This window comes from Pristiophorus japonicus, unplaced genomic scaffold, assembly GCF_044704955.1.
Source record: "Pristiophorus japonicus isolate sPriJap1 unplaced genomic scaffold, sPriJap1.hap1 HAP1_SCAFFOLD_567, whole genome shotgun sequence".
Taxonomy (NCBI): Eukaryota; Metazoa; Chordata; class Chondrichthyes; family Pristiophoridae; genus Pristiophorus; species Pristiophorus japonicus.
Genome location: NW_027254475.1, coordinates 145,258 through 157,598, shown reverse-complemented (window position 1 = coordinate 157,598; position 12,341 = coordinate 145,258). Strand labels below are relative to the sequence as shown.

At 45.4% G+C, this 12,341-nt stretch overlaps 1 protein-coding gene across 10 annotated transcripts in view; it reads right to left on the bottom strand.

Annotated features, from left to right (window-relative positions):
- LOC139254651 (uncharacterized) overlaps positions 1-12,341 on the bottom strand; it is a 228,861-nt gene that overhangs the window by 84,191 nt on the left and 132,329 nt on the right. For all 10 annotated transcript variants that reach the window (XM_070873776.1, XM_070873775.1, XM_070873774.1 and 7 more), the window contains 2 exons: positions 6,829-7,111; positions 3,565-3,719 (listed from right to left, as the gene is read on the bottom strand). In XM_070873776.1, the coding sequence (XP_070729877.1) occupies positions 3,565-3,719; positions 6,829-7,111 (438 nt within the window). The remainder of the gene's footprint in view (positions 1-3,564; positions 3,720-6,828; positions 7,112-12,341) is intronic.

Sequence of the window (12,341 nt, the reverse complement as noted above, 5' to 3'; positions counted from 1 at the left end):
TGGCATCACCTATATCCTGTATAGCTGCAGCAAGACTTCCTTGCTTTTATACTCCATCCCCTTTGCAATAAAGGCAAAGATACCATTGGCCTTCCTCATCACTTGCTGTACCTGCATACTATCCTTTTGTGCATCATGTACGATTACCCCCAGGTCCCGCTGTACTGTGGCACTTTGCAATCTTTCGCCATTTCAATAATAACTTGCTCTTTGATTTTTCTCTGCAAAAGTGCATGATCTCACACTTTCCAACATTATACTCCATCTGCCAAATTTTTGCCCATTCACTTTGTCTATTTCCTGTTGCAGATTTTTTGTGTCCTCCTCACACATTGCTTTTCCTCCCATCTTTGTATCGTCAGCAAACTTGGCTACGTTGCTCTCAGTCCCTTCTTCTCAGTCGTTAATATAGATTATAAATAGTTGGGGGCACAGCATTGATCCCTGCGGCACCCCACTAGTTACTGGTATCCAACCAGAGAATGAACCATTTATCGCTACTCTCTGTTTTCTGTTCGTGAGCCAATCCTCTATCCATGCTTATATATTACCGCCAACCCCATGAACTTTTATCTTGTGCAGTAACTTTTTATGTGGCACCTTGACAAATGCCTTCTGCAAGTCCAAATACGCCACATCCACTGGTTCCCCTTTATCCACCCTGTTCATTACATCCTCAAAGAATTCTAGCAAATTTGTCAAACATGACTTCCTCTTCATAAATCCATGCTGACTCTGCCTGACCGAATTTTGCTTTTCCAAATGTCCTGAACCTGCTACTTCAAGAATGGACTGCAACATTTTCCCAACCGTAGATGTTAGGCTAACTGGTCTATAGTTTCCTGCTTTTTGTTTGCCTCCTTTTTTAAATAGGGGCGTTGCATTTGCAGTTTTGCAATCTGCTGGGACCTCCCCAGAATCCAGGACATTTTGGTAAATTACAACCAATGCATCCACAATCCCTGCCGCTACTACTCTTCAGACCCTAGGATGCAAACCATCAGGTCCAGGGGAGTTATCTGCCTTTTGACCCATTATCTTACTGAGTACCACCTCCTTGGTGATTGTGATTGTGTTAAGTTCCTCCCGCCCCATAGCCCCTTGACAATCCACTGTCGGAATATTGTTTGTGTCCTCTACCGTAAAGACTGATCCAAAATATTTGTTCAGAGTTTCTACTAGCTCCATGTTCCCCATTACAATTCCCCAGTCTAGTCCTCGAAGGGAACAAATTTACTTGAGCCACTCTTTTCCTTTTTATATACCTATAGAAACTATTGCTATCTCTTTTTATATTTCGTACTGGTTTATTTTCATAGTCTATCTTCCCTTTCTTAATCATTTTTTTAGTCATTCTTTGCTGGCTTTTAAAAGCTTCCCAATTTTCTGTCCTCCCACTAGTTTTGGCCACTTTGTATGCCCTTGTTTTTAATTGGATACTGTCCTTTATTTATTTAGTTAGCCACGGATGGCTATCTTTTCTCTGACACCTTTTTCGCTTCACTGGAATATATTTTTCTTGAGAGTTGTGAAACAGCTCCTTAAATGTACACCACTGTTCATCAACCGTCCTACACTTTAATCTATTTTCCCAGTTCACTTTAGCCAACTCTGTTCTCATACCTTTATAGTCTCCTTTATTTAAGCTCAGTACGCTGGTTAGGGATCAAACTTTCAGACTCTCCATCTGAATTTGAAATTCAATCATGCTATGATCACTCATTCCAAGGGGTTGCTTCATTAATCCTGTCTCATTACACAGGACCAGATCTAAGATAGCCTGCCCCTGGTTGGTTCCGTTCCATTCTGCTCAAGGAACCCGTCCCTTATGCACTCAATGTACTCCTCCTCAAGGCTACCCTGACCAATTTAATTTGTCCAATCAATATGGAGGTTAAAATCACCCATGATTATAGCTGTTCCCTTTTTACAAGCTCCCACTATTTCCAGGTTTATACTCCGACCAACAGAGTTACTACTGTTCGGGGGCCGATAGAATATGCCCACCAGTGACTGTTTCAACATCCTGATCATTTGAGCCAATATCGTTTCGCACTATTGCAGTGATTCTATCCTTTATCAATAGAGCTACCCCACCTTCTTTTCCTTTCTGTCTGTCCTTCTGGATTGTCAAATACCTCTGAATATTTAAATCCCAGTTCTGGACACTTTGCAACCGCATCTCTGTAATGGCTATCAGATCATACCCATTTTTCTCAATTTGTGCTGTTACCTCATCTATTTTGTTACAAATGCTACGTGCATTTAGTCAAAGTGCCTTTAATTTTTTTTTACCCTTTTTTCCTGCTTGCTTCCTCTCACCTTCAAACTCACTTTCTTTATTTTTGCTTTCTAATTCCAGCATTACTCCCCTCCCTACTGAATCTAGTTTCAGGTTCCCATCCCCCTACTAAGCTAGTTTAAACCCTCCCCAACAGCACTAGCAAATCCCCCGGCATGGATATTGCTTCCCGGCTTGTACAGGTCCACCCTCGCCCAGAAGCGTTCCCAATGCCTCAGGAAACTAAAGCCCTCCTGCCTGCACCATCTCTCCAGCCAGGTAGTCATCTACTTTATAATCCTATTTCTGTACTCACTAGCTTGTGGCACTGGGAGTACTCCGGACATTACCACCTTTGAGGTCCTGCTTTTTAATTTCTCTCCTAATTCCCTAAACTCTGCCTGCAGGATGTCATCCCTCTTTCTACTCATGTCATTGATATCGATGTGGACCACAATCTCTGGCTGTTCACCCTCTCCCCTCAGAATGCCCTGCAGCCTCTCAGTGACATCGTTGACTCTGGCACAAGGGAGGCAACATATCATCTGAGAGTTACGTCTGCGGCCGCTGAAACGCCTGTCTGCTCCCCTGACTATGGAATCCCCTACCACTATGCTCTGTCATTCTTATTCCTTCCCCGCTATGCAGCTCAGCTACCCGTGAGTACTGCGGGAGCGCTGCATTGTCGAGGGGCAGTACTGGGGGAGCACTGCACTGTCAGAGGTTCAGTACTGTGGCAGTACGGAGGGAGCGCTGCACTGTCGACAGGCAATACTGGGAGACAATGCACGTTGAAGGGTCAGTACTGAGTGAGCACTGCACTGTCGGAGGGTTATTACTGAGGGAACGCCGCACTGTCGGAAGGGCAGTATTGAGTGAGCACTGCACTATCGGAGGGGCAGTACTGAAGGGGCGCTGCACTCTCACAGTAGCGGTACTGGATACCTGCTCTCAGGTGGACGTAAATGATCCAACGGTCACTATTCGAAGAGGAGCAGGAAAGTTCTCACTGGTGTCCTGCCCAAGATTTATCTCCGAACCAACATCACTAAGACAGATAATCCCGTCATGATCACTTTTGCTGATGGTGCGATCTTGCAGCACACAAATGGGCTGCCGTATTTCCTACCTTAGAACAGAGACTACCCTTTGAAAGTACTTCATTGGCTGTGAAGCACTTTGGGAGGGCCGGAGTTTGTGAAAGGGGCTATAGAAGTGCAAGTCTCTCTTTTTATACTTGGCTGCAATTTCTCCAAATCCTACAGATTTTTAAGCATTTTTACCATATCGCCTCTCCTTCGACCCATAAACCTCAACCTCACAAAGGGTCAGGAATTTTCCACTTCCTGGTATGATGATATTCACATATTGACCCATCATTCCTTTGCAGTCAAAAGAGAATGTTTTTATATCTAAACTCGAGCCGATTGTTCCACATCTGAAAGAGAATAAATTAAGCACTATTAGTCACCAATTGCGGATTGTGAAGAAATCCATTCTCGGGTGTGTGCGTCGCTGGCAAGGCCGGCATTTATTGTCCGTCCTGAGTTGCCCTGAAAAGGGGTGGTGGGCCTTCTTGAACCGCTGCAGTTCAGTTTGACACAAACTGAGGGTCTCGCTGGGCCGCTTCAGGGGGCAGTTATAGTCAACCATGTTGGTGTGGGACTGGAGTCACATGTAGGCCTAGACCGGGTAAGGACGGCAGGTTTCCTTCCTTGAAGGACATTAGTGACCCAGTTAGGTTTTTATCCCAATCCGACAGTAAATGGTCACTTTTACTGATCCCAGCTTTTTACATCAATTTCAATTCAGATTCTCAAACTGACACGGAGGGATTTGAACTCACGTTCTCTGGATTATTAGTCCAGGCCTCTGGCCTCAAAGGTCTCCTGGTAACAAATCCTCTGGTGCAAATAAAGGGAGCTTGGGGCAAAGTATATCAATATAGTGGGCAGCACATTTTAGGAAGGATTTTAAAATTCACATCCTCGTGTTCAGATCCCTCCATGGCCTCGCCCCTCCCTATCTCTGTAACCTCATCCACTCCTACAACCCTCTGAGATTTTTGCTATCCTCCAATTCTGGCCCTTTGAGCATACCCCGAATTTAATCGTGCTCAGCTGCCTGGGCCCTAAACTCTGAGACTCTCTCCTTAAACCTCTCCGTCTCTCGACCTCTCTCTCCTCTGTTAAAATGCTGCTTGAAACCGACCCACCTGTCCTATTATCTCTTTATATGGCTCGGTGTCAAAGTTTGTTTGGTGATCGCTCGTGTGAAGTGCTTTGGGACATTTTACATCACAATATACAAATGCAAATTGTTGTTGTAGTGGTTTTAAAATGCATTTTTCCAGAGCAGGTCTGATGGGAGTTTACAATACAGATTCCAACTGAATGTCATGTCCCACTCTTTGAGTTTCATGGATCGATCGATGTAAGAAAGAAGGGAGAGAGAAAACGGGAAACTACAGACCAGTCAGCCTGACATCAGAAGTAGGTAAATGTTAGAATCTATTATTATGGACATGGTAACAGGTCACTTCGAAATGAATAATAGGATTGGGCAGACAATACGGATTTATGAAAGAGAAATCATGCTTGCAAAATCTGTATGTTTTTTTGAGATCGTACCTAACAGAATAGAAAAGGGGGAACAGTGGATGTGTTGTAATTGGATTTTCAGAAGTCATTCAATAAGGTGCCACACAAGGGGTTATTACACAAACGGGTCATTTTCAGGTTGGCAGGCTGTAACTAGTGGGATACCACAAGGAGCGGTGTTTGGGCCCCAGCTATGCACAATCTATATCAATGATTTGGATGAGGGGACCAAATGTAACAAATACAAAGCTAGGTGGGAAGGTAAGTTGTCAGGAGGCTTCAAGGGAATCTAGACAGGTTAAGTGAGTGGGCAAGAACATGGCAAATGGAATATAATGTGGAGAAATGTGAAGTTATCCACTTTGCCATGAAAAATAGAAAAGCAGAGTATTTTTTAAATGGAGAGATTGGGAAATGTTGGTGTTCAGAGGGACCTCGGTGTCCTTGTACACAAATCACTGAAAGTTAACTTGCAGGAACAGCAAGCAATTAAGAAAGCATTGGTATGTTATCTTTTATTACAAAAGGATTTGAGTATGTCTCACTGTAATTATATAGAGTCCTTGTGAGACCACAGCTGGAGTATTGTGTACCGTTTTGGTGGCCCACATTCAGGCCCGCCAGAAAGCTGGCACACCTCCCATTTCTTTTCAGTTTTTACCGCCGGGTGCGATGAGGCGGGCTTCCGATCGATTTTCTCCACTCTGAAGTTTTTTTCACATCGGATCGGAAGCTGGCCATAATGGGGGCGGGAGTGCGGCGGTAAGTGCTGGTGAAGGGGCGAATTTTGGGGTGGGACCGACCCTCCAATACTGTCATTCAACCATGCCGCCGTGCTGCTGTACTGTACACACACAAAACCAGGTCCCCACAGAAAAAGCTGCCGGGCAGCAGATCATCGCTTTTTGGAGGTAAATTTTGAGCGTAATGCGATGTCGGTGCGGGAGAGCGGCAGTCGGCAGCAGTGGAGCGGAAGTGGGGATAAGCCGAAAAATCCCCGAGGTGAATTAGGGTCGTGACGACCAATCTACTGCAACGTGGCGGCCACTTGATTCCGCCGCATTGCCGCCGCAAAACGGTGGTAACAGGCCTCACCGGACCCTGAATTTCTTATCTTCTTATGTAATAACAGCACAACAGGCTACTGAAACGGGAGATAAATGGGTGAAAATTGCTGCCATGACGGGTGCGCACGAAGTGTCTTTCCGATCTGTCAACATTTCTTTACAAAGATCCTACACATCCCCGCAGGAAGGACGTCCGCGCGGTACAGATTGGGCTATTTGTCCAACTCATGACCAGCGAATGTCCATCACACCTTTACGCCTGGTAAAAGCAGGTGCATAGCTTACATTTACCAGCATAATGCTTTTAAAACATAGAAACATTCAAATGTAATCATAAATTTTTATGTTAAAAACCCTGTCCATTGAGGCAATTTAATTTTTAACCCTGTTAAACCACATTAAAAAAATTCCGAATAACATTTTTTTTCTAAAACATTTAATTACATTTAATTTCAATTAATTTTAAATATGTGTGGTGTATTTTTATTTATGGTGTTGTGTTTCTTATTTTAGGGGATTATTCTCATTGATAGTAATGGGAACTCGTATAAACTCAGTTCCCATTTTTATCACTGAGAATATTACCTAGTGATTGGTGGTCCAGGCCCACGTGATTGTAAACTAGATGTCCGTACGTGGAAGATATTTCCCCATTCGCTGCGCAGCGAATGAAGGTCTCCGACTGGAATCCTATGTTTCTCCGGGACCAACAGGTACTTTTGTAGATTTTTTTCGGGCGGATGCGTTCGTACAACGGAAACCTCCGACCACCATTTGCCCCTATACTCTTCAATACATCAGTCACGATTAAACTTCCTGAACAAACATACGACACAAAGGTACAGCTTTAAAAGTGCAGCGCTCGCTGCTGTATAGTTACAGTGGGTTGGAATTTCCGTTATTCTCCAGCGAGCTCCCGATGTGAATCTCCGCTCCTGACAACCGTTCCGAGCAGCAGTCGGCTCTGTTAGTGATGTTTACTACAGACACACGGTACGTGTCCTTTAAATCCACTCTCCACCACGGGTCATTCTGTATGGGGGTGTGCGTGCACGAATTCCCAGCCCACTGCGTGTCTGCATTGCCATCAATGGCTCGAGAGGCACATGCTGAGTGAGATGTGTCAGATTGGGTCGCAGTCCCCTTCAGTGCCACATTGTCCTCTGTGGAAAAACATAATGACATCAGAACATAAGAATTAGGAGCAGGAGTAGGCCATTCGGCCCCTTGAGCCTGGTCCACTATTCAATAAGATCATGGCTGATCTTCTGACCTCAACTCCACCTTCCCGCACTGTACAGATATCCCTTGATCCCCGATAGTCCAAAAATCTATCTGTCACAGCCTTGAATATACTCTTGAATCTATCTATCACAGCCTTGAATATGACCGACCCCGTATCCTATAGACTCTGCAGCCAGGGGAAACAGCTTCTCAGCATCTACCCTGTCAATACTCCTCAGAATCTTGTATGTTTCAATGAGATCACCTCTCGTTCTTCTAATCTCCAGAGTATAGGCCCAATCTACTCAATCACTCCTCGTAGGACGAACCTCTCATCTCAGGTAACAAGGAGGTGAACCTCCATTGCGCTGCCTCCAAGGCTTGTATGTCCGATCACTGATAAGGATACCAGGGGGGTGAAATTGCCTTGCACCCTAATTGGCGCCGGTAACCAGCTGGGGCCGGAACTTTCTGTGCCCGCCACGGAAGTCCCGCCATCACCACTGAGGGATGGCGCTGCACTGCCAGAGGGGCAGTACTGAGGGGAGCGCTGCAGTGTTGGAGGGGCAGTACTGATGGAACGATGCACTGAAATAGAGGCAGTCCTGATTGAACACTGCACTATCGGAGGGACAGTACTGAGTGAGCACTACGCTGTCAGACGGGCAGTACTGGGAGAGCATTGCAGTTACGCAGGGTCATTACTGAGGGAGTGCTGCACTGTCGGAGAAGCCGTATTGGGAGAGCGCTGCACTGTCAGAGGGACATTACTGAGGACCACTAAGCAGTCAGATTGGCAGTACTGAGGGAGTGCTGCACTGTCGGAGTGACAGTACTGAGGGAGCGCAGCACTCTCAGAGGGGCAGTACTGGGGGAGCGCTGCAATGTCGAGGGGCAGTACTGCAGGAGCACTGCACTGTCGAGGGGCAGTACATAAGAACATAAGAAATAGCAACAGGAGTAGGCCATTCGGCCCCTTGAGCCTGGTCCACTATTCAATAAGATCATGGCTGATCTTCTGACCTCAACTCCACCTTCCCGCACTGTACAGATATCCCTTGATCCCCGATAGTCCAAAAATCTATCTGTCACAGCCTTGAATATACTCTTGAATCTATCTATCACAGCCTTGAATATGACCGACCCCGTATCCTATAGACTCTGCAGCCAGGGGAAACAGCTTCTCAGCATCTACCCTGTCAATACTCCTCAGAATCTTGTATGTTTCAATGAGATCACCTCTCGTTCTTCTAATCTCCAGAGTATAGGCCCAATCTACTCAATCACTCCTCGTAGGACGAACCTCTCATCTCAGGTAACAAGGAGGTGAACCTCCATTGCGCTGCCTCCAAGGCTTGTATGTCCGATCACTGATAAGGATACCAGGGGGGTGAAATTGCCTTGCACCCTAATTGGCGCCGGTAACCAGCTGGGGCCGGAACTTTCTGTGCCCGCCACGGAAGTCCCGCCATCACCACTGAGGGATGGCGCTGCACTGCCAGAGGGGCAGTACTGAGGGGAGCGCTGCAGTGTTGGAGGGGCAGTACTGATGGAACGATGCACTGAAATAGAGGCAGTCCTGATTGAACACTGCACTATCGGAGGGACAGTACTGAGTGAGCACTACGCTGTCAGACGGGCAGTACTGGGAGAGCATTGCAGTTACGCAGGGTCATTACTGAGGGAGTGCTGCACTGTCGGAGAAGCCGTATTGGGAGAGCGCTGCACTGTCAGAGGGACATTACTGAGGACCACTAAGCAGTCAGATTGGCAGTACTGAGGGAGTGCTGCACTGTCGGAGTGACAGTACTGAGGGAGCGCAGCACTCTCAGAGGGGCAGTACTGGGGGAGCGCTGCAATGTCGAGGGGCAGTACTGCAGGAGCACTGCACTGTCGAGGGGCAGTGCAGAAGAACATAAGAAATAGCAACAGCAGTTGGCCATACGGCAACTCGAGCCTGCTCCACCATTCAATAAGATCATGGCTGAGGCTGATCTGATCATGGATTCAGCCTCACTTCACTGCCCGCTCCCCATAAACCCTTATCCTCTTACCGTTTAAGAAATTGTCTATTCCTGTCTTCAATTTATTCACTGTCCCAGCTTCCTCAGCTGTCTGAGGCAGCGAATTCCACAAATTTACAACCTTTGAGAGAAGAAATTTCTCCTCATCTCAATTTTAAATGGGCGGCCACTTATTCTAAGACCATGCCCTCAAGTTCTAGTCTCCCCTCTGTGTGGAAACATCCTCTCTGCTTCCACCTTGTCAAGCCCCCTCATTATCTTATACGTTTCGATAAGATCACCTCTCATTCTTCTGAATTTCAATGAGTAGATGCCCAACCGACTCAACCTTTCCTCATAAGTCAACCCCCTGATCCCTGGAATCAATCTAGTGAACCTTCTCTGAACTGCCTCCAAAGCAAGTGTATCCTTTTGTTTATATGGAAACCAAAACTGCACGCAGTATTCCAGGTGTGGCATCACCTGTATCCTGTATAGCTGCAGCAAGACTTCCTTGCTTTTATACTCCATCCCCTTTGCAATAAAGGCAAAGATACCATTGGCCTTCCTCATCACTTGCTGTACCTGCATACTATCCTTTTGTGCATCATGTACGATTACCCCCAGGTCCCGCTGTACTGTGGCACTTTGCAATCTTTCGCCATTTCAATAATAACTTGCTCTTTGATTTTTCTCTGCAAAAGTGCATGATCTCACACTTTCCAACATTATACTCCATCTGCCAAATTTTTGCCCATTCACTTTGTCTATTTCCTGTTGCAGATTTTTTGTGTCCTCCTCACACATTGCTTTTCCTCCCATCTTTGTATCGTCAGCAAACTTGGCTACGTTGCTCTCAGTCCCTTCTTCTCATTCGTTAATATAGATTATAAATAGTTGGGGGCCCAGCATTGATCCCTGCGGCACCCCACTAGTTACTGGTTGCCAACCAGAGAATGAACCATTTATCGCTACTCTCTGTTTTCTGTTCGTTAGCCAATCCTCTATCCATGCTTATATATTACCGCCAACCCCATGAACTTTTATCTTGTGCAGTAACTTTTTATGTGGCACCTTGACAAATGCCTTCTGCAAGTCCAAATACGCCACATCCACTGGTTCCCCTTTATCCACCCTGTTCATTACATCCTCAAAGAATTCTAGCAAATTTGTCAAACATGACTTCCTCTTCATAAATCCATGCTGACTCTGCCTGACCGAATTTTGCTTTTCCAAATGTCCTGAACCTGCTTCTTCAATAATGGACTGCAACATTTTCCCAACCGCAGATGTTAGGCTAACTGGTCTATAGTTTCCTGCTTTTTGTTTGCCTCCTTTTTTAAATAGGGGCGTTGCATTTGCAGTTTTGCAATCTGCTGGGACCTCCCCAGAATCCAGGACATTTTGGTAAATTACAACCAATGCATCCACAATCCCTGCCGCTACTACTCTTCAGACCCTAGGATGCAAACCATCAGGTCCAGGGGAGTTATCTGCCTTTTGACCCATTATCTTACTGAGTACCACCTCCTTGGTGATTGTGATTGTGTTAAGTTCCTCCCGCACCATAGCCCCTTGACAATCCACTGTCGGAATATTGTTAGTGTCCTCTACCGTAAAGACTGATCCAAAATATTTGTTCAGAGTTTCTACTAGCTCCATGTTTCCCATTACAATTCCCCAGTCTAGTCCTCGAAGGGAACAAATTTACTTGAGCCACTCTTTTCCTTTTTATATACCTATAGAAACTATTGCTATCTCTTTTTATATTTCGTACTGGTTTATTTTCATAGTCTATCTTCCCTTTCTTAATCATTTTTTTAGTCATTCTTTGCTGGCTTTTAAAAGCTTCCCAATTTTCTGTCCTCCCACTAGTTTTGGCCACTTTGTATGCCCTTGTTTTTAATTGGATACTGTCCTTTATTTATTTAGTTAGCCACGGATGGCTATCTTTTCTCTGACACCTTTTTCGCTTCACTGGAATATATTTTTCTTGAGAGTTGTGAAACAGCTCCTTAAATGTACACCACTGTTCATCAACCGTCCTACACTTTAATCTATTTTCCCAGTTCACTTTAGCCAACTCTGTTCTCATACCTTTATAGTCTCCTTTATTTAAGCTCAGTACGCTGGTTAGGGATCAAACTTTCTGACTCTCCATCTGAATTTGAAATTCAATCATGCTATGATCACTCATTCCAAGGGGTTGCTTCATTAATCCTGTCTCATTACACAGGACCAGATCTAAGATAGCCTGCCCCTGGTTGGTTCCGTTCCATTCTGCTCAAGGAACCCGTCCCTTATGCACTCAATGTACTCCTCCTCAAGGCTACCCTGACCAATTTAATTTGTCCAATCAATATGGAGGTTAAAATCACCCATGATTATAGCTGTTCCCTTTTTACAAGCTCCCACTATTTCCAGGTTTATACTCCGACCAACAGAGTTGCTACTGTTCGGGGGCCGATAGAATATGCCCACCAGTGACTGTTTCAACATCCTGATCATTTGAGCCAATATCGTTTCGCACTATTGCAGTGATTCTATCCTTTATCAATAGAGCTACCCCACCTTCTTTTCCTTTCTGTCTGTCCTTCTGGATTGTCAAATACCTCTGAATATTTAAATCCCAGTTCTGGACACTTTGCAACCGCATCTCTGTAATGGCTATCAGATCATACCCATTTTTCTCAATTTGTGCTGTTACCTCATCTATTTTGTTACAAATGCTACGTGCATTTAGTCAAAGTGCCTTTAATTTTTTTTTACCCTTTTTTCCTGCTTGCTTCCTCTCACCTTCAAACTCACTTTCTTTATTTTTGCTTTCTAATTCCAGCATTACTCCCCTCCCTACTGAATCTAGTTTCAGGTTCCCATCCCCCTACTAAGCTAGTTTAAACCCTCCCCAACAGCACTAGCAAATCCCCCGGCATGGATATTGCTTCCCGGCTTGTACAGGTCCACCCTCGCCCAGAAGCGTTCCCAATGCCTCAGGAAACTAAAGCCCTCCTGCCTGCACCATCTCTCCAGCCACGTAGTCTTCTACTTTATAATCCTATTTCCGTACTCACTAGCTTGTGGCACTGGGAGTACTCTGGACATTACCACCTTTGAGGTCCTGCTTTTTAATTTCTCTCCTAATTCCCTAAACTCTGCCTGCAGGATG